This window comes from Eptesicus fuscus, chromosome 2 (genome assembly GCF_027574615.1).
Source record: "Eptesicus fuscus isolate TK198812 chromosome 2, DD_ASM_mEF_20220401, whole genome shotgun sequence".
NCBI lineage: Eukaryota > Metazoa > Chordata > Mammalia > Chiroptera > Vespertilionidae > Eptesicus > Eptesicus fuscus.
In genome coordinates this window covers 64,023,464-64,046,827 of record NC_072474.1, presented here as the reverse complement: position 1 = coordinate 64,046,827, position 23,364 = coordinate 64,023,464, and the positions used below count along the sequence as shown (strand labels likewise).

At 43.5% G+C, this 23,364-nt stretch overlaps 1 protein-coding gene across 1 annotated transcript in view; it reads right to left on the bottom strand.

Annotated features, from left to right (window-relative positions):
* Positions 1-23,364, bottom strand: part of SCD5 (stearoyl-CoA desaturase 5) — a 143,405-nt gene that overhangs the window by 42,397 nt on the left and 77,644 nt on the right. The window contains exon 2 of the mRNA XM_008143616.3: positions 16,221-16,351. Coding sequence (XP_008141838.2) covers positions 16,221-16,351 — 131 coding nt within the window. The remainder of the gene's footprint in view (positions 1-16,220; positions 16,352-23,364) is intronic.

Genomic DNA, 23,364 nt, shown 5'->3' with positions numbered 1-23,364 from the left:
TCCTGGACATCTCTCTTCCTCCAGTGTTTGCATAGTGCTAATTACTCTTGTCTGGAACTATGTGCGCTACCCCATCATCCCCGCTTCACAGAAAAGGAAAAAAAAAAAATGAGGCACAGAGAGATGGTGAACTTGCATCAATGAGCTGACACTCAAGCATGTGGATCCCGTCTGTGCATGCCCTGTGTGCACATTTTGACAGCAGCAACTTCTGAAACCTAAAGACTTACATAGTCTAACAAATCAATAAATCGTTCAATTTGCAACTTAAAGAGTTTATACTTAATGGTGGGTTCTGGTAGATCACAGTCTTAATACATAACCCCATTACCTTCAAAAGTAGACATTCACCACATGTTCACTGATCATTCCTGACCAAGAACTGGAGTGGAGAACGGAGCTACCCTAGATCTAAGAGCCCTGAGTATAACTGAGGCACAGGCAGGTGGGGGAGCGGAAGAGGAAGAAGAAGAGAGCAGATGAGGAGTGCAAAGCTCAGGTGGTAGGTTTTATTACATGAGGAGCCACACCATGTCCTACTTTGTGCTGTCCAAGAGGAATATAACTTTTTCCTAGTAGCAACATTAAAAAAATGAAAAGAAACAAATAAAATTAATTTTAATAACATATTTTATTTAACATATTTCAAATGTCATTCCAATACATGATTAGCATGTTATTAATGAGATATTTTACTTTTTTTCCTGTACCAATTCTTCAAAATTGGGTGTGTTTTATACTTCTAGCACACCTCAATCTGGACTAGCCAGAGTTCAAAGTACTCAGTAGCCAGCTACATGTGGCTAGTGGCTACCATATTGGACAGTGAAGTTCTAACTCATAACTTATATGCTTTTCTATGTGTGTGCTATACTTTTTAAAGTTTTTTTAAAAATCCTATATAATAAAAGCTTAATATGCTAAGTGTCCAGTCGACCAGTCGGCCATTCAACCAATCAAAGTGTAATATGCTAATGATATGTTAAGGCCGCTCAACCACTCACTATGACGTGCACTGACCACCAGGGGGCAGACGCTCTGACCAGTAGGTTAGCTTGCTGCTGGGGTCCGGTGGATTGGGACTGAATGAGACCAGCCGGACATACCGTGGAGCCCTCCCATGGTCTCTCCCCGGCTGGCCAACCTCATGTGTCTCTCCCTGGCCCCAATCGTGCACTGGTTGTATCCCTTGGCCTGGCCTGCGCCCTCTCACAATCCAGACCCCTCAGGGGATGTCAAAGAGCTGGTTTCAGCCTGATCCTGCAGGCCAGGCCAAAGGACCCCACTGGTGCATGAATTCGTGCACTGTGCCTCTAGTAAAAAAATAAAAAATTTAAAAGTTTTAAAAATTCAATGTTGCTTACTGATAAGAGTGTGAAATTGGCACAAACCAGGTGAATAGCAAATGGGCTGCACATATCAAAAGTGTTAAAATTGTGCATATGTAAAATCTAACAATTTGTTTTCTTTATCTTAAGGAAATAATCAGGGTGTGTGCAAAGATTTAAACACAAAGATGCTCACTGCTGTGAAAACATGGAAAAGCCCTGAATTTCCACATAAGAGATTATGACTGAGTACCTTGAAATACATTTTTTAATTCAATACTATTCGTGTGTGTGTGTGTGTGTGTGTGTGTACATAGAAAACTTCTGGAGAAAAATATTAAGAAAAAGGTCTTACGGTTACCTCAGGGAGTGAGACTGGGATATAGGAGATGAGGAGAAATACTTTTACATTTTATCTTATACTATGAAATTTTTAACAAGAACATCTGTTGGTTTTGTATTAAAAATGAATTTACAAAAAAAGATATTGTATTATTGACACAGAGATATGACAGGGAAAATTTAAGTGAAAAGTAGTTTTCAAAATAGTAGGTATGGAATGGACCCATTTTTAATAAAAATGTATATTTGGGCATAGGAAAAATAAAGGAAGTTTGTAAGTCAACCTTGTTTATAATGGTTCTAGAAAGTGGGATGGTGGGTGATTTTTAATTTTTTTATTTTAGTTTGTCTGTATTTTCTAAACTTTTATAAAAATAAGTTTTTCTTGCCCTGACTGGTTTTGCTCAGTGGATAGAGCGTCAGCCTGTGGACTGAAGGGTCCCGGGTTCGATTCCAGTCAAGGGCATGTACCTTGGTTGCGGGCACATCCCCAGTGAGGGGTATGCAGGAGGCAGCTGATGGATGTTTCTCTCTCATCGATGTTTCTAACTCTCTATCACCTCTCCCTTCCTCTCTGTAAAAAATCAATAAAATATATTTTTTTAAAAATAAGTTTTTCTTTTGTAAAATGGGAAAACAATTATTTTTAAGTTTCCATACTCCTGAATCAAAGCAACCCAGCTTCTGCCATCAGCCCCACATTAGGAAAAACTCTATGAAAAAGTAAGATTCATTTAGTAATCCAGTAATACATCTGTACACCAACATTAACACTAATCAACTAATCACACCGCACCTGTGTGACTTTAAGCAAAGTGCCCTTGCTTAAACCCGCCCTGTGTTTTGTATCTTTATTACTTCACTCTCCATCCTAGATAATATCCCGAAACAGGGAACCTGCTGAGGCTGTAGAAATTGAAATTGATCATGTGGTGGTTTTTCTCCATAAGCACAGCCTTTGCATATTATCTGGGGCTTGAGCAAAGGTAATCAATCTCAAAAGCTCCACTGAAGCAGATTATGAAGCCACCGTCTCAGTCAGTACTTTTCCCCAACTTCCTTCTATGTTCAGAAGAAATCCGTGAGTCTAGTCCTCTAAATGGCCATAGAGGAAACTGTCTTTTAAACTCACATAGCCCTACCCGATTTGGCTCAGTGGAGAGAGCGTCAGCTTGCAGGCTGAAGGGTCCTGGGTTCGATCCTGGTCAAGGGCACATGCCCAGGTTGTGGGCTCAATCCCTGGTGCGGGGAGTGCAAGAGGCAGCCGATCAATGATTCTCTCTCATCATTGATGTTTCTGTCTCTCTTTCCCTCTCACTTCCTCTCTAAACTCAATAAAAATATATTTTAAAAAGTAAATAAATAAAGCCCACAAATAGTTAATTTCCACTAGTTAGCAAGATAAAGGGTAAATGTAAACAGTATTTAGCTTGCTCCATTCAATGGAGACTTGACTTTGGGTGGTGAACACAACACAATATACAGATGATGGGTTATAGAATTGTATACCTGAAACCTATATAATTTGATTAGCCAATGTAACCCCAATAAATTCAATTAAGACAATTTTTTAAAGAATATCATTTGTACTCATAATACATCCTGTTTCCAATGAATAGTGAAAAAGACACTAGGAGCACCAACGACAGACACGTCAGCTTGAACAGGCAGGTTTTAGAGTAGAACGTGTGTGTCTTGTGAGTGAACGACATCTGGGATAATAGTCATTCCATCAAGGGGGTCAAAGAGGGAAAGACACTGCTGCCTCTCCTCTCTAGGGACCATAAGGCTCATTTGAAAGTGACTTTATCTCAGGCTCTGAGGTCTGAATACAGCCTCCTCCAGTCCCGATGCCAACATTGTACTATTGAAACAGTGAAGAACATTTGGTGCTTTCCCCATTGTCAATACTGGGTCAGCACTGATTTCCCCCCAGATAACACTGACAACCTGTAAGGAGAACCCAGAAAGTCCCCAAAAAGGGCCTGGCAGCAGTCTACACCACCTGGCCACTTGTAACTGCGGGGAACAAGTCCCCACCTGCAGCCTCGCCTTCACGTGGCCCTCGGCCTGGGAGGTTTTAGAAGCTGGATAAGTGTTCAAAAGCCAACTTTAAAATGTATTTGCTGACAACAGTTACAAATGGCAAAGAATGAAAGGAGTGTTTCATGTTTTCTTTTTTATATTTTCTTTTATTAAATCTTTTACAATGAGAATGTATTTGAATAAGACTTTTATTCTTTTAATAAAAACACATTTTAAAAATGACTTGGGAGTCCTCTTGGTAGACAAGTTGGCGGCCTTCTGTGAACCTTCCTAATTTGGGTTTTAAAGGTTTCTTTGGTCAGTGATATTGACCATTGTTCTAGTCTCCTGAGCTACATCTCCTTCACTCAGTGAGTCAACTTTTCAGGGAAGAAAGAACCTAGAAAACAATGATAGCCCAATAGTAATGGATACACCTTGATCCCAGATCTTGGTTCTTAAATACCATTCCCCAGTAAAAGGTGCCAGGCTGGTGCCAGGACTAGGGCAGGAAAAACACCAGAGGAATTTGATATATTTTGTTGTACCAGAAAATAAGGAATTGCTCTAAAAATGATAGCAATGTGTCAAAAAGGACATAGGAGTCCATTTGTATTGCCTTCCACTGAACAAACTAGGGTCATTTGACTAATAATTTGAGGCATTAAGATGAATAATAATTACAGACTAAAATCTACTTAATAAGAATCTATGAGCCCATAGTAAATGTATACATGTATATATACATATGTGAAATGCCAACCAACAAATCTAGAGGGAATTATGGAGTTAGAAAATCATCATTCTGCAGGTGTCATGGCAATAACTGATTCAAGTAAGAATCACCAATGTATGCTAAGATACTGGGCGAAAGGTTGATGAAGAAAAAATATTTACATAGGCTCACAGTGTCTCAGCGTAAGTTATTCACTAATTACAAAAGGGAAAATAGTCATCTTACATTGAGAAACCGGGTAGACACCACTTTAAACAAGTGATCAAAGTTCATACTACCAAAAATATGACCAAGTGATGTCATGGGCCTCTTGTTTGTTTCTCAGGACACAAGATCATTGAGGTAACATTTCTGCCCAAACCGCACAGTCTGTGTAGTTATGAGGAAATGTGAGCGAATAAAAAATGAGGAGCATTCTACAAAATAACTGGTCTTTACATTATAAAAATATCAACGTCATAAAATCAAAGAAAGATTGGTAAACGCTTCCAGATGCAAGGAGACTAAAGAGACATTACGAATTATAATGTAGGATTCTGAATTGGTTCCTGGACTAGGATCCTGGATATAGTATGATATGAACATTAAATTTTCTGATTTGGTATGTGTATTGTGTTCATGTGAAATGTCTTTCCTATTAGGAAATACACATTGAAGTATTTAGGGATGAGGAGACATGATATTTATAACTTACACTCAAATGACTCAGGAAAAAAAACATAGAAGAATGTATATACACACATATGGAGAGAGAGAGAACAATGAAGCAATGTTAACAATTAGTAAATCTGAGTGAAGGTATACAGGAGTTCTTCATGGTATTTTTGCAATGTTTTGTAAGTTTGAAGCTATTTACAAATAAAGAGTAAAAACTAAAAAGAAAAATGTCAAGGGCATTTTAAAAAATCTCCAATTTTCCCTTCCCACTCCATTTCCACTACCCTTGTCCAGGCTTTTATCAGTTGACATGCATTCCTGTAATAGCCTTGCAAAGTCTCCTGCCTCTAGTCCTTTCCCCCTCCGAAATACATTTGGTATACTGAGACCATACTGCCCAGGCACATACTCCCCAAACACCTATCATTCTCCTGTTTACTATCTGAAAACCTCTTCGTTATTACTTTTCTCATCAAGTCTAAACACTCCTTAGCAAAGAGCTTCAACTGGGCTACTCATTCTTATCTTTCCCACTTTATTCTTTAATTTGACAAATATTTACTGACTGTTTAGATGTTCTAGAAGATAAAGAAGGAACAGGACAATCAAGGTTACATCTTCAATGAATGTATATATTCAGGGAGACAAACATCAAGTAAATGAAGTCAACATCATTCCAGACTGGGGTTAACGCTATAAAGCCAAAGAGTATGTGGAATAGCAAGGGAGACACTGAGCAAGGAAGAACTTTCCAACCAGGAATCTTTAGGTTAAAAAGAGCCAAGGAGTAAGGGAGGAAGAAGGGGGTTGTCTCAGGTAGAGCGATAGACTTAACACAGTCCAGGAGCTAAGAGAAGTCCAGCATGTTCTAGAGCAAGAGTGGTGCAAGATGAAGTCTGCGAGGTATCTATATAACAAAAGCCTAAGCGACCATTATGGCAGAACGACCAGAATGACCGGTTGCTATGATGCGCACTGACCACCAGGGGGCAGACGCTCAATGCAGGAGCTGCCCCCTGGTGGTCAGTGTGCTCCCACAGGGGGAGTACCGTTCAGCCAGAAGCTGGGCTTACGGCTGGTGAGCACAGTGGCAGTGGCGGGAGCCTCTCCCACCTCCGCAGCAGCACTAAGGAGCAGCAAGCAGGTGGGCGGTAAGGAGTAAGGGGTCCTGGACTGCAAGAGGGATGTCCACCTAAGCCAGCAGGTGGACATCCCCTGAGAGGTCCTGGACTGCGAGAGGGCACAGGCTGGGTTGAGGGGATGAATTTCGTGCACTGGGCCTCTAGTTGTATAAAAAAGAACACATCTGGTCTTTGTCCCTCATGGTTCCTGGCACAGATCTTCAGGAAACATTGACATTTCCTGAATGATAGGACTGTCTTTATTATGCTAACTAGAGGCCCAGTGCATGAAAATTCATGCACTGGGAGGGGGGTCCCTCAGCCTGGCCTGCTCCCTCTCACAGTCTGGGAGCCCTCAGGGGCGGGAGGTGACCCAGCGATCAGGGGAAGGCGACACCCCCATCACATCTCTGCTGCTGGCCTGGTTACCTGCTCCTCGGGCTGGCCCTGGGCAGCTGGGCAGCTGACATCCAAGGCTTGCCTGTGCCTTGGGCCGGCCCTCGGTGGCTGGGGGGCTGAGGGGACTGGGAGACTTGGGAGGCAGGCACGCGGAGTGGCCGGACCTGCCTTGGGGCAGGCCCAGCCGTGCCACGTGCCTGCCACCCCAGTGGGGCTGAGGGGACTGGGCACTGCCATCTTGTGGCTGTGGACACCGCCATCTTTGAGGGCGTGACAGTCAATTAGCATATTCCCTCCTTATTGTCTGTGGGAGCCGCCGTCTTTGTGAGGGCGTGATGGTCAATTAGCATATTCCCTCTTTATTAGGTAGGATGAGGCCCCTAGATAGAAAAACCAACCATGTGATTAAAGGATTGACACTTTGGGAGGGGAAGGGAAATGGAGACTGAGTTCAATCACATGACCAGTGATTTAATCAATCACACCTGTGCAGTAGAAACTCCGGACACTGAGTCTTGGAGGAGCTTCCTGGCTGATGAACACACTGATGTTCAGGGAAGATGACGAACCCTGACTCCACAGGGAGAGAGCGAGGAAACTGCATGAGGGACCCTCTACCCTATGTGTTGGTCCTGATTTGTATTCTTTCTAATAAAACTGTAATAATAACTTTCTTGAGTTCTGTGAGTTGTTCTAGCAAATTATTAAACCTGAAGGAATCGTGGGAACCCTTGAATTTGTAGCCAGTCAGTAAGAGGTACAGGTGGCAGGGAGCCCCTCCTTTGACTGGCATCTGAAGCAAGGCCATCATATAAGGACCACAAGGACTGAAGCTTTAACTTGTGGGATCTGGCACTCACTTGGTTGGTTAGTGTCAGAATTGAATGGAAGGACACCCACTTGGGTGGAAATTACACTGGTAAGCGAAAGCTGATCAGGCAGAGCCCTCTAGGCCATAGTAACAAGGCTGGATTTCATTCCAAATGCAACGTTAAGCCACTGAAATATTTTTTTTCTTGTTAGTGGCTTGATTTTCAATAAGCTTTGTCTGCCTGCATGGACAGGGGCCAGTGTTGAAAGAGGAAGACCAGTTGATGAGGCTTTTGCAGTAATCTAGGCAGGAAAGGATCATGGTTTGGATTTGAGAATGGATGAGAAGCATGCAGGTTCAAGGTACAATTTACAGACTGACAAATCTAACAGTGAAGTGGGCAGTGGGAAGAGATTAACCAAAGAACTTACATGCATATATACATAACTCTTGAACACAGACAACAGTGCGGTAGGCCTGTAGGGGGTGGGCAGGTGCAAGGGTGGAGGGGGTCAATGGGGACAAAAGAGGACATCAGTAATACTTTCAACAATAAAGATAAAATTTTTTAAAAAGAAAATACAGGTTAAAGAATATATATATATAATTTAGCAGTAGAAGAGACAGGCTAAAAAATTGGATGAGGGACGATTAGGGAAATGGAGAAACCATGAATGACACCCTGGTAGGGAAAGGAAGGAGAGAAGTAGTTTCGGGGGACAGGGGAGAGTCACAACTTTGGCTTTGGGCACATTGATTTTGAGATGTGTGAGGGACATCTAGTGAGAGTAGTGCAGGTACCTGGATTTGCAATACTGCACCCCATCAGTACCCTTCTTCAATCAGACCATTTCACTCTGGCGCAGGGACCCAAACAGTACGTCATGATCATTCCTCTCTCCCGACCTGTGCTCAAGTGTTCCCCTTACCCTCCCCTCCTTCTTCCTTGCCTATGCAAATAAATCCTTTTCACCTTTCAAGAGCTAAAAACTCTTCCTGTAGGCTGTATCCTAATACCCATGTTCATATCTCTGCAGCACAAGAGCCAGTATGAAAGTTTTGAGCAATTTAACTCCACACTGTCTTATGAAGGTCCCTCCTTATAATGCCCGAGCCTAACCAGTTCTATCAGATTGTAATGGCTCCTCATGACTAGGGCCATTTTTTTTAAAAAAAAAAAAAAATTTTTTTTTATTTCAGAGAGGGAGGGAGAGGGAGAGAGAGATAGAAACATCAATGATGAGAGAGAATCATCAATCAGCTGCCTCCCACACGCCCCCTACTGGGGACCAAGCCCAAAACCCAGGCATGTGCCCCTATTGGAATCCAACAGTGACCTTTTGGCTCAGAGGTCAACACCCAACCACTGAGCCACGCCGGCCAGGCACTAGGGCCATTTCTTATGCATCGTTTATATTCCTCACAAGTGGCTTATGCACCTTTACATTCAAAGAGAACGAACCAGCAGACATACACAAAAAGCTATAGTAGAGTCAATAGGAGGTGAAAATAATCAGGTGTGTCTGTCTTTTTAAAACATTTTTAAAAGCAAGGGTAGAAATTTCCTCCTTTTTTGACATTTTTGCAAATTTTACCTTCAATCAAAATGGGTTTATTCAATGACTCCTGTAGCTCTTGTATCTTTGGAGCTTAATAAAGGATGTAAAATAGGTCCTGAAACATTCCTGTGACAAGACCTCTCGTTGGTGCTACAAGGAACTAGACAGGAATATGGAAAAGCCTGAACTCTGATAAACAAGGACCAGAGATGAAAAGCAGCTCAATATCTAATGAGGGGAGAGAGGTAGCTAATGGAGGCCCCAATGTATCTGTTAAATCTAATAGTTTTATTAAGCATCTTCATTAATGACTGGGAACAGGGCATATACATTTTGTTAATAACATTGTTGATTGGTACCAAATTAAGAGGTGCTGCAGACATCTTTGAGAACAGAGAAATAGCACAGAGGTTAGAAATATTAATAGAAATTATCACAATCAGGTTTGATTTAGGAAAAATACAAATAATGGCAACTGGGAGAGAAATCATCCAAAATGCAAAATAATCAGTGGGCTGGAAAACCAGAAAGCAGCAACATAAGAGTGTCTGGCAGGAGAGCAATGGAAAAGAATCAGCAGTGACAACGGCCATCTCAGCCCAAATGGTTGGTGGCAGGTACCGGGAGAGAGAGCTTGACAGGGAATTGTATTGCAACACAGGCTCCTGCAACACCCGCAAACATTTATGGAGACAATGTGAGAAAATAAACAAAACTAAGCGCAGGCACTTGGGCCTTGGTTCTTCAGGTGTTAGAAAAGAGATGAGACTTGACATCTAAGGTCCCCCAGCTCCAACCTCCTGTGGTTCTAGAAAAGGAAGAGGTGGGCAGGGGAGAGAGCAGGGTTAAAGAGGTGTCCTGCCTGAGCGCTTCTGATCTTCTTTATGAAGCTTTTACCTTGAAAATATGTTTCAGAATAGCTTTCAAATGAACAGGACTGCATGAGGAATTCATCTTAAACAAGTGTACCTTTCTTTCAATATAGATGTAGAGCCGGATCAACATATCAAATCTTGTAGCTACTTGTTTACAAAAATACTCTCTAGCCCTGGCCGATTCCCAGTCAGGCACATACCCAGGTTTTGGGTTTGATCCCTGGTCGGGACATATGCAAGAGGCAACCGATCGATGTATCTCTCTCACATCAATGTCTCTCTCTCTCTCTCTCTCTCTCTCTCTCTCTCTCCCTTCCCCTCTCTAAAATCAATAAAAATAAATAAAATACCCTCTACTTTACTATTTCTTTAAATAAAAACTCTGTGGCGCATATATATATATGTATTTGTTTACTAAAATTACATATATATATGTATTTGTTTACTAAAATTTAATCACCTTGAAATGCTAAGGGATTCATCTGTTGTACAGAGTGTAACATCTGCATAGTTTCTGCTATATTTGTGGAAGGTAACATGAGAGGCAGACTAACCCTGCTCACCCTGTGTCCTCTCTGGAACTACTCTCTTTTCTCAGGCTACCTCAGCTATTCCCTCATCATTCCTTTGAGGTGATTTCATTCATCTCACCTGCTTTCACTGATCTGGATTCAACAAAAAAGGAAGTGAGACATTTGGGGGTGGGGCATTTTAATGGTACATTTTTTATTGGTAGGAAGTAACAGTTAATGCTGCCAGGTAAGCACAGACGGAAAATGCCAAAATACTGTGTGCCTCCTGCAGCAGCCTTGGGAGAGTTTCTTCTTTCTTTCTCTCTCTCTTTCTCTTTCTCTCTTTCTCCACCCCCCCGCCCACCCCCCGTCTCTCTCTCTCTCAGACACACACACCTCCCACCTCCACCCTGTCATCTGTCAGAGTCTCCGCCAATACTGGGGTTACAAAGAAGCGTGTGTACAACAATAATGCTTTCCTGACTCCATAAATCACCATCAGCATGAGCACAGGAGTTGCTCAATGACAGCCAAGCTATTTGTTTTTCCACTTGACTTCCAAATGTGCCAGGAGGCAAAATGCCGTGGAAGGAGACACTGAGGCAGGCATGCAAGCGACCTTCCAGAACCACCCAGAAGGCTTCTCGGGGCCTCGGGGTCAGGACCACTTCTGCTGCTGCCTGTTTACACGGGAGGAGGAAACCGACAACATCCACCCGGCCTGAGAAGAGGAAGGCAAGCCTGTTTCGGACGTGCCCAGGAGAGGCTGTGCATCCGAAGCTTAGGCTTGTGGTTAGGAAAGGCGGCAGATGCTGAAACCGGATGTCTGCAGCGAGCGTTAGAACCTGCACAGAGAGCCGCATAAGGCTCAGGCTTCTCCAGCCGGCAGCAGTGTCCTGTCCAGTGCTTTGTTCTCCTAACCAACGGCTCCCACTGCTGCGAACACCAGCCGTCCTCCAGAGCCTCGCCTCATCGCCAAGTTTCCCTCCTCAATGTGCACACCCACAGAGACCCAGCGTGGGGCTGGCCTATGATCCTGATCTGGCACAAACGTCTGTGGGCTCTCGTGACCGTGGTCTGAGTCCTCCTTGTGCCATTGAGATACATGAGGCCGTGTCACCCCCCTAAAATCTTGCAGTGCTTTTCCGTGGCTTTTAGAGCCATATCCGAACTCCTTGCTATGCCCAACAGAGCCCTGCACTGGGGTGGCCCCTGCCCCCCTCTCTGACCTCTTCTAAGACCACCTCCTGCACTCACGTGAACCAGCCATACTGGCCATTCTTCTCTTCGATGGACGCACCGTACTTGTTCCCACTTTGCTCTGGCTCCTCCTTCTGTCTGGAATGCTCTCCCCATACCCGTTCTCTCCCTCAGGTCTCAGCTCTAATGTCACCTCCTCAGCGAGGTCTTCTCGGACCATCCTCTCTAAAGAAGCTGCCTCCCTGTCACTCTGTGTCACACTGCCGTGCTGAAATTCTTCATATTCTTCTGCTAACTTATTTATCTGCTCTCTCTCCCACTGTAAGATACACGTTCTGAGGACAGGCACCTCATCCGTCTTGTTCTCCCCTGCAGGGAACAATGCTTAGCCCAGGTACATTTGCAAAATGAAAGGATACAGGTACCCCTGGACCCTGGGAGAGGCCCTAGAGCAGCAGTGAGAAGTGACCTCTGGAGTCAAGCCATCTGCACTTGAAACCCCCCCCCCCCCCCGCCGCCCTCCTTCTGTCATCAAATCTGTATGTCCTTGGTCAGGTCACATGGCCTCTTTCTTTCTCCATTTTATCTCCTATCAAATGAGGACAATAACAGTATCTACTTTGTAGGGGTATTATTGTCAGATGGCTAATGTACTTAATGAAATGTTGGCATGTGGTTAGCACTAAAACTTGTTTTTGTTGTTCTATACTTGCCCAAGTTCATGGCCCATGACCATGTGATTTAGTTGACATATTCACAAATCACACTGTGACGTCCACATTCTGGTCTGATGTGCAGAGAGTTGGAAGTAGTCGTTCCTATCCTTGCAACAAGAAAAACAAAAAAAGCTAAACAAACTTTAAATCAACAGTTCTTCTTAGATCCTTCAGAGAATTGAGATCCTAGATAAACTGCTGTCCCCAAAACTAGAGCGACAAACAGGCAGCTACAGAGAATCACAGCCTACGGGAAGCAGAGGCCCAGGAGCAAAAGCCAGAAAGGGTAGAAATACTTTAAAGCGTAATTGATGAATTACTGGAGGCTTATTGTGGACAAGCTTGATAATTTAAAACTCCTAGAGGGCTCAGTCCTAGGGGGCTCCACACGGTCATGAATTTTACCTCCAGGGGCCCTACCAGGTTCTCACCATGAATAGCTGGAAAAATTCCCTTGCTCTTCTAGCAGGAAAAGGAGAAGAGTAACCGCTTTGAAATGTCAGCTCTGCACAGAGCTCTCTGTTTTCCTTAGTGAGGTCTGTTCTCAAGAGAAACTATTTGACCAGAGCCCAATCAACTGGGTTTTACCAAAGCCTGACTGACCTGTGGGGAGGGAAATACTCAACTCAGGCTCACCACCATGACTGAAACCCAAACACAGGGCTACAGGAGGATTCCCCTTTATCTCCATGTCAACAGGGCTGCTGTATGATAACGGGATTTCAAATGAAAGAACGGAAGGCCTTAAACTCTACTTAAGAAGAAGTCTCTAGGAAAACCCAAAGACAACAGTAGAAAGACATCTTTTCAGACTAAAAGTACCTCCACCTTTCTCACTAGAGCCCCCTGCCCAGTACATACATTCTGTACAAAAGAAAGAGAAAAGGGAATTTCAAATGTCTAAGTCCCGAGTTTAAGAAGATTGTTTTTGATGATCAAGATCTTGTGTGTAGCATCTAGAAAGCCCTGCTGATCCTCGGAGATGACCATGGCATTTGTCCATTTTGGCCAAAGACATGAAGAGGACCCTTGAAACTATCTTTAAAAATCCAGGGGGACGCCGAAACCGGTTTGGCTCAGTGAATAGAGCGTCGGTCTGCGGACTGAAAGGTCCCAGGTTCGATTCCGGTCAAGGGCATGTACATTGGTTGCGGGCACATCCCCAGTAGGGGGTGTGCAGGAGGCAGCTGGTCGATGTTTCTCTCTCATCGATGTTTCTAGCTCTCTATCCCTTTCCCTTCCTCTCTGTAAAATATCAATAAAATATATTTTAAAAAAAAAATCCAGGGGGACATCAAAGGGAAACTAAATCAATGTCTCTGCACTAAGTCAGGGCTATAGGTCAATACCCTCGACTGGCAGATCACAGCACATTTTTTTACTTTCCCAGGTGGTTCTGTTCCTATGGTTAAATGGTTTGGATCGACTGTATTCTTTTCCTCTGATTCAGTTATGCATTGTATGGGAGCTGGCCCTTTGCTGATCTTATAAACACCTCTCACTTAGGTCTAAGTGACATTGTTATAAAACCCCAGACCCAAGGAGCACTGACATTTCCACTGGGAAACTATGGAAATTCTAATATCCCACTAGATAGAAGGCTTCATGAAGGCAAGGATTGTGTGTTTACTAATCATTAAGCCCACTGTGGCTTAGCTCAATGCCTGCCACATAGTAGGTGCTATGTTTCTTTAAATGCCTAAGGGGCAGGGTATTTTGTTCATTATTCCATCATCCCAACAACTCTGTGAGGTAGGTATTATTACCCTGCCCCTTATGCTGAGATTGATCTCTATGTTGCCTCTTAATTGGCAATCATGCCAGGATGAGTTATCTGAAGAGCATATTTCCAAGAGTCAGTGCCCATTATCATGGCTCCAGCGACCTTGGTTTGAAGGAAATCATGCAGGCCAGAACTAAAAGCAATGAAGTCTGGCTCAGGGCTAGTAGGAAAATTCCTTATTTTTAAGAAGGCCCACATGTAGCAAATGGCAGAGCCGAGAATTTATTCCAGGACCTGGGCTTACAATGAACTTTCTCCCCAAAGTGAATTTAAAATCACCGTGTGATGTTCCATTATGGGATGTTTTATTAAGGAAACTTAGTTTCTAAAAAACTGAGTTATAAACAAATAGTTTCCATGGGAAAGAGGTTTAAGCTCTCAACCTCAAGTTATTTATGTTGGGGAAAAATTCCAATAATAGAGGTGCTCTATAACTATACGAGTGTGTAATTGGAGGCTAAAAAATAATAAACTGCTTAAACAAAATAAATGAAAATTACTGAGTTAAGTCCTCAATAGCATCTAAGACCTGAGTCAATGACTTTCCAAATTATTATTATTATTATAACTCACTGTTACGATAAAAAAGCACAACCCTGAACTAAGACGGTTGAAATCAAAATAAAGTGCAGCGCAGTTCACCATGCCAGAGGTGAACAAAACATAAAACCAAGGAGCTGCCGACCACTCCTTTGTGCCCAACAGCTGCTACCCTACAACCGCGGTTCTAATTCCCGACGGTGCTTGAATTATAACCAGTAGGTATTCAGGATACGAACTGTGCTCCCTAGGCGAGCTATTGTGTTAGATCCTATTTGCTTTATGAATGCTCCAACTGTAGGAGGGAAGCCTGAAATAGGGATTCAGATTCTTAGACACAAGAGCAACGCAGAGAAATGCTGAAGGTCGGGCTGTCTTATAGGGATGGGAGGCACATGGCAGAGGTGGCCATGCGACTTGCATGTCTGAAGTCACAGAGAGGCTTCTGGGTCACTTACTTCCTTGGATCCTTAACGCAGTTTTGGGAATTGCCATTTCTTCCCAATGGGTGAAAAGTCAATGGGTCTGGAATCACCTGCACTCATATATGGGCACAGACTCCGAAAACAAGTTGTTCCCACTCACCCTGCCTGGATCAGATGAGGAATTGGAAAACAGAGATCCCTGATCAATCCAAACTCCCAGCAGCTCAGAAAGTGACCCAGCCGTTGGGGTACAGTCTAGGACCGGAATAGTCCTGAGAAGGATGGCCCAATCCCAGCGCAGTGGGGATGCTCTCTTACATTCTTATAGCTCCTTGAAATTTTCAATGGTTTCATAACAGCTCTGGGAGTGAAGTCACATTCATATTTTTACGGATGAAGAAACTGGAGATGAGTAAGTGATACACAACTAGCAACCAGCAGACTCAAATCCTGAGTCTTCTGACTCCCTATTGAATAGATTTTCCACTACAAACTTAGAGGGTGACCTCAAAAATATGTTTTGTAGGAAGTAATGACTTTGTATCAGACCCGAATTTGCTTAATCTAGATGTTCCATTTTTTTAGTCATATAATTTGGCTACGTTCTTTTTTTTTTTAAATAATTCTTTATTGTTGAAAGTATTACATACTAGTATGTCCCCTTTTTCCCCCCATTGACCCTCTCCAGCCTGCCCCTGTTCCCCACTCCCCACCCCAAGCCTTCAGCACCCTATTGTCTGTGTCCAGGGGCTCTGCATATATGCATACAAGGTCTTTGGTTGATTACTTCCCACCCACCCATCCACCCCCACTTTCCCTCTGAGAGTCGTTCTTTAACTTCATTAAGCCTTAGTTTCCTCATCTGTAAAACAAGAACACACAACACCTAATGCATGGGGTTACCGGGAGGATCAAATGCTGTATGTACACAGCATACTCAGCACGGAACTTGGCTCTCATTCGAGCTGGACAAAAATAGAGGGTTTCGGGGCATATGGAGGGCTTGGACTCTGGAGGGAGGTATCGCCTTCCTCCTCTGTGGTTCAGCATGTCTTGAGCCACGAAGTCCCCAGGTGACATTTTACAGTATGTAAAGCTCCACGGAGATACAACTTGGGAGAGGCAGGGAGGGCTTGGGGCCAGAGCACTGAGTCTAGAATGCGTGTGGAGGAATGTGCACTCCATCCCTACCTGGAAAGCCATGGAGTTGGCGGCAGCCAGAAATATTCTCAGAGGCAGCTTGGCCTTGTAGGACCTGTGGCTCCACAAGCGATGGGCACCGGCTGTCACACCCAGAGCAGTCAGGAGGAAGCAGAAGTAGGCTGCAAGGCACAAGCAGGGAGAATGTCAGCAGATAGTACAGAGCTTTTAAACCTCCCCATGCTTTTCTTCTCCTGAATAGGGACTCTTATGCAGTGGTGTCAGGGGAAGAATCTGCCATTGGAAGAATGAATAACTTGGGAAAACGCGGACATTTTATTGATTTGTAGCTTTCCAGTACCAGACAGAAGCGAAGAGAACCTTCCTCAAGAAACTTTGACCTGTGAACATCATTTTTTCTACATCAAACAAATCTTTTATTTGCTAGTGTCTCTTGCCAGTCTTGATGCAAAATCACAACCATACTGGTGTGCATTTGTAGTTCAGTCTTACACATCCACCCTTGGTGGGGCTGAGATTGATCTCTATGTTGCCTCTTAATTGGCAATCATGCCAGGATGAGTTATCTGAAGAGCATATTTCCAAGTGTCAGTGCCCATTATCATGGCTCCAACGACCTTGGTTTGAAGGAAATCATGCAGGCCAGAACTAAAAGCAATGAAGTCTGGCTCGGGGCTAGTATGAAAACATTGACATCAGGGACAGCTAAGATTTGTCTTCTAGAGATCCTCGCTTAAACCACCACCATGGCCTGGGCTCACAGAGATGGCCAGATAAGGAATTTTTAAGAAGCCAACCTGTAGTGGAGCTCATTATTCTCTCTAACCCTCCCAACCTGTGTTACTGTCTCACTTTGCAGTTGAGGAACTGGATCTCTGAGAGTTGAATCCTGCATGTAAACCCAAGTCACCCTGGTTCTAAAGTCTCTGCTGAAGACCTCATGCCCACCCCCCTCCTGCCCCAGGTGGTAGTGGTGGTTTGCTCTGTGTATGGAGACTTGGGAGAGGTCATAAGTGCATGATGGAAAGAGAACACACAGGGACCAAAAAAAATCATGATTCTTAAGGTTATCATAGTGATTTTCAAGCAATGTGCCCATACAATGCTAAATGCCTTCCTTGGATTATCTTATTAAAACACATCAAACAATCCTTTTGGTTTGTATTATTATCAACCCCATTTTACAGATGAGAAAACAGAGGCTTAAAGAAGTGAACTAATTTCCCAATGTCACAAAGCTAGGGGGTGTCTTTGCTAAGAGTCAAACCCAAGTCTGTCTGATCCAAGAACCAAGTTCCCACCCTCTACTTTGCTTCTGGAAGATATCAAGTAGGTTTTATCTTCACTTCTCTACACTGCCATCTTTAATACTGGATCCCAATCCAAATTATGCAATGAGCTGTTTCCTTACTTGGGCAAAACCCTAATCCAGGCTCGAAGTAAGTAAGATCAGGCATATTACCCTACGCAATTGCTTCTAGCACTTAGCACAGTCAGGGCCCTCCATAAAGACCCACCAAAGAACAAGTGATCAGCTGTGAGTACATCCCCAGGCAACTGTGAATGGCCCTAGACCCCCACTGTAGTACTTCCTTGAAAGAATTACTAGGATTATTTCAGTGTTTTTATACATATTTAAAGGGAGCACAACATTACTTCTTCTAAAAGTCAAGTCTGACTGATCTTGATCTCAATCCAAGATCAAGATCCAAGATCCCATGGGTCTGAAAACAAGCCTTCCCCCTGGCACTAAGATTAATGAGTCTCTGAATACATGTGGATTTCATAAGCTTGTCAAATATTCCTTACTTGAAAGGTTAAAAACAAAAATCAACAATATGCCCGTAAATAACAGTTAATAGTAAATAAAAAGTTCTGGCCTCTTTTTAAAATATTTTATGTTGGAAAAAAATTCCAATAATAGAGGTGCTTTATAACTATACAAGAAGAAGGGAAAAGAAGAGAGAGAGAAACATCAATGATGAGAGAGAATCATTGATCGGCTGTCTCCTGCAGGCCCCCCACTGGGGATGGAGCCAGCAATCCAGGCATGTGCCTAACCAGGAAGTGAACTGTGACCTCCTAGTTCATAAGTCAATGACGGAGCCATGCTGGCCAGGCTCTGGCCTCTTTTGTTAATATAGTTTAATCTTGGTCATAAGCCCATGAAATGGGCAGCTATTTTCTTTTCCTTTTTCTTTTTCTTTTATTGTTTAAAGTATTACAAATAGTAGTACATATGTCTATTTGTAATACTTTAAACAATAAAAGAAAAAGAAAAAGGAAAAGACATTTAACATGTCTCCTTTTTTTTCCCCATTGACCCCCCCCCCCCGCCTCCCCTCCCCCCAGGCACATGCCCTCAACCCGCCCCCCCCCCCCGCAGCTATTTTCCATTCATCCCTGGCCTTCACATCCCCATCAATAATTTTTTTTCAACTGTCAAGTAGTTAGGGAGAAAGTACAATCAATACTGGAAAAATTCATTGTGACTCTTTTACCAGTAGGTAAGACAGTGGACCTTGGGTGCAATGAAATGAATTCTAAGACTCCGTGAAAACCCAAAACAGAATTCCCCCAAGCCACAGTTCCCAGGCAGGGCCTTACCATAGTCTATGGCACTGTCTTCTCCTTTTTGGGGATTTTGAATATTTCAGTTATTACTTACAAGGTTGGTCTGTCTATGCCTGGGGTAGGCGGCACTGACAATGGGCTTGAGCCAGAGCCTGAACTGAGCAGTAGTTTTTCGTGGTCCTTCTTCTGACAATAGGAATACGGCCATGTGGCCCAGGCCTGGCCTAGCATAATATCCCATCTTCCTGGCATTGGGACTAAAGACCTGACCCAACCCTTCTTTCTCTTCTGGCTGAAAAACTAAAAGTCACATATGGAGGCAAGATTGCAATAGTACAGAATGAGGCCAAGAAAGAGAGACACAAAGATGATGAGATGTCAACAAGAGCGTCAGAGAGAGCCTGAACGGAGCCACTGGTTGCAGGCCCTGGGGCTCTATAGTTCTTCTTTTGATCCTGTGAGCCTCCCCAGTAGTTCTCCTCGTTATGTGAGACAACAAATTCCCTTTTCTTATTTAAGCTAGTTGGCACTGGGCGTCTGATACTAAAATTCTGCAGAACCTCTAAGGAAGAACGCATGCAACCTTCTAGTCATAGCCAAAATGAGGATAAACTGCAAAAACCCTGGGTTAGATATGAGAATTTATGGGCTGTTCCATTAACAATTTTGATAAGGCTAATTTGAGAGGTTCCTAACCTCTCTTCTATGATCTTTGTGGAGATTAACATCTAAACTAGTTTTTGATGGATGCTGGCTAGCTGGCTCTGAGGTAGTAAAGTATTCAGACACAACTTTGAAAAAAAGAAGGAGTAATTAGCAGCGCTAATAGCTCACAGGAAAAGGAGCTAGCTCAATAGAAACCAGATTCACAAAATTGCAGAATAGTGGGCAAGTACAGATGGTCTCTGGCTGATGATGGTTCTACTTAATAATTTTTAGACTTTATGATGGTGCAAATCGATATGCATTCAGTAGACATTGTACTTCAAATTTTGAATTTTGATCTTTTCTTGGACTAGCGATATACAGAACAATACTCTCTCGTGGTGCTGGGCAGTGGCAGTGAGTCGCAGCTCCCAGCCAGCCTCGTGATCACAAGGATAAACCACCAATATAGCATTGCCAGCAGTTTTTGGATTTTGTTTTTGTTTTTGTATCCCATTAAGTGTACACGATGCCTATCTGTGTCTCCTGCTTCTGGTGAGAAGAGAAAGGCAATTACTCTTTAGATGAAACTCAGAATATTTGCCCAACTTCAGGCTAATATAAGTTCTCTGAACACATTTAACCCTTTGCACTTGCTTGCTTTTTTCTCAATTCCTTTATTCTACTGGGGATTTAATTTTTTAAATACCCCAGATTTTACAAAGCGCGGCAGTAGAATAAAAAACTGGAGTTTCTTTTCATACAAACTTATTTATTTGGATTTTTTTATATTTCAAATTATTGATACATTCAATACAATTCGACATACGAGCTGCTACCGATGCTAACCGTGTCGAGTCACACTCGACATCCGAGTGCAAAAGGTTAAGGTAGGCTAGGCTAAGCTATGATGTTCAGTAGGTTAAGTGTATTACATTTATTTTCAACTTACAATATTTTCAACTTATGAAGAATTTATCAGGTCATAACCCTATCATAAGTCAATGATTTTGCTAGCAAATTCTCACGTTGGCTAAGGAGCTGAGGGTGGCCTCCACTCAGCAGCCAGCAAGAAAATGAGGCCCTCGGTCCAACAGTCCTCAAGGAGCCGAGTCCTGCCAGCAACAAGGTTAAGTGAGAGTGAAAGCAGATCCTTCCCCAATTGAGCCTTCAGGTAAGACCCTTGAGCAACACATGATGCCTCATGAGAGATCCTGAAGCAGAGGACCCAGCTCAGCTGCACCTGAACTCCTACTCCATAAAAACTGTGAGAAAATAAATGTATATTGTTTTAAGCTGCTAATTTTGGAGTAGTTTGTTCTGTAGCAATAGGTAACTAATGCAATCCTAAAATAGGAATCTTCTCCCAAGGCAAGTCCTGGTTTAGGTACAATTTGCCATCTATAGGAGCAAAAAGTAGATTTGTGTTGCCTGGAAAAGTGGGGGGGAGGGTAGAGGGGGATGACTGCTAATGGATACAGGGTTTGGGGAGTAAAGGGTAATAAAAATGTTCTATACTTGATTTTGGTAATGATTGCACAATCATGTGAGTATACTAAAAACCAATGAATTGTACACTTCAAATAGATTGATTGTATGGTATAAGTTATAGCTCTATAAATCAGTTATTTAAAAATTACTGAATTCTGCCCAGCCATTGTGGCTTGGTGGTTGAGCGTCAACCTCAACCACCTGGTAAAGGCAAAACAGGAGTTTGACCTTGGTGGTTGACCAGGAGGTCACGGTTCAATTACCAGTCAGGGCACATGCAAGTTTGATCCCCAGTAGGGGTGTGCAGGAGGTAGCTGATCAATAATTCTCTCATCGTTGATGTTTCTATCTCTCTCCCTCTCTCCCTCTCCCTTCTTCTCTGAAATCTAGAAAAATACATTTTTTAAAATTACTGAATTCCTATTAGATTTTATTATTTTGCATAATTTCTCTGTGTAAAATAAAATAGACATGTCACAAAACAAAACAAAAATCAACCATTTGCCTAGGATGCCACCATAGGCATCATCACCCCTGGACTCTTGGGGTCACTGGATACTAATGTTACACCATGGATCCTTTCATCTTCCACAGCTGCCAAGAAGAGTCTCTGTTTGGCCTTATGCCTACGTCTGAATCTATCAAGATCCAAGGTTCCAAGGCAGAAACATCTAAATGCCAATGATTGGGTCACAAACCCAAGCTCTACCTGCCAGCAACAGAAGAAGGAGGATCCACAGCCCCTTTGGCTTCCACAAGGGAAAGCAGGACCTCCCATATATCCTGAGTCCCTATTGGGACAATGTGCAGAGAGTGATTGTAGTGACCCCCTCTGGACCACACACCCAAAGAACACTCCTAGAGAAATGCCAAAAAGCTAAGAACCAAAAATCAGAACTCCCTTAATTCTGGACCTGATCAGAGAGAGAGATGGTCAGTCCCCTTCAAGACCCATCCCTGAGAACTAGACAAAGGAAGCAATTGGAGGAGCTCTTTAACCCTTGTTTATCATCTTTGTCTCTCTAGAATCAGAGTGAAAATTAACAGCTATTGTTGGCTGAGAGCTTTCTATGTGCCAGACCCTCTTTGTTCTGAGCACTTTATGCATAGTAACTTGCTGGATACTGTACTCACCTCACGTGTAGGGGGTAGGTAATATTATGATTTCCCTTTTACCGATGAAGAAAACGAGACAGAAAGTGAATCTAAGATAGGAAGAGCACATACTCTGAACACCCTGCTGGCTGTGGGGCCCCCAAGAGGCTGCCTTAATTCTCATGGAAGGAACTTCAATGCATCATGTCCTTCCAGTCAGCTCAAAACACAAGCTGAAGGTCAAACCCCTGTTTTGTATTTAGCCATTACCAGCTGGCAGGTTTACTTATAACAACACCCTCGCCGTCATTCTGCATTCGGTTCAGCCTCGGCTTGTCATAAACATGAGCACCAGGCAAGCCAAGGAAGGCCTCCTGAGACCGTTTACTGAGCTCCTGCTATGGACGGGGCACTGAGCTCAGAACTAGCTTCACAAGGGGACCCCACAAACACCGCCCCTTCCTTTTCCAACACGAGTTTGAGAAGTAAATTGCTTATTATACAAATGCAATGTAAGGCAAGTGCTGTGGAGGAAATGAACAGAACGATATGAGAGATTAAAAGGGCGATCATTTAGTTTGCAGGCACAGAGAAGACTTTGCAGAGGAAGTGAGAACTAAGCTAATCCCTAAAGGATGAGGAGGAGGCAAGATCCAGGCATAAGGACCCACAGATGCAAAGCCTGGACTGGAGAAGAGGATCTGGTAAAAAGCCTGTATCTGACCACCTCACAGCCACGAAGACAGCTACTATAAGGCAACAAACAGAAAATGACAAGTGTTGGTGAGGATGTGGAGACATTGGAACGCTTGTGCACTGCTAGTGGGAGTGCAGAGTAATGCAGCCACCATGGTAAAGTTTGGTGGTGACTCAAAAAGTTAAATACAGAATTACCATTTGACCCACCAACTCCACTTCTAGGTATATACCTGTGGGGCTTCAGAAGGAGTCTCCCCAGGATGTGCCACGCTGGCATGCAGGTTATTTCCAGCTGAAGATAACTGAGGCCCAAAATGATACCGTTGCAATTTAACCTCGTTATGAATAACTGGAAAGGAGCAAAGGGAAGGCCAAGTAGGATAGGCATGCCATTTGTGCCGCGTTGCCGGGAAACTGCAGGTTAACACTCCCCAGGCAGCCACAGGGAGGGACTGGACAGGGGGAGAATAGATTCAAGCCCAGTAAGGTCTGGGTGACAGAGGGAAGGTACTTGTCTGTTAGTCACACCTGGGAACAGGCCATTGGCCGGAGGAGGCAAGGCTAGTGCAAGAACGGGAAGATTGGAGATACTCTGCATAGCAACCATGCGGGTCTAGCAGCCGCCTCGGGCCCATGGCAGACTGTGTGGGCAACAAAGGACTAAGCTTGA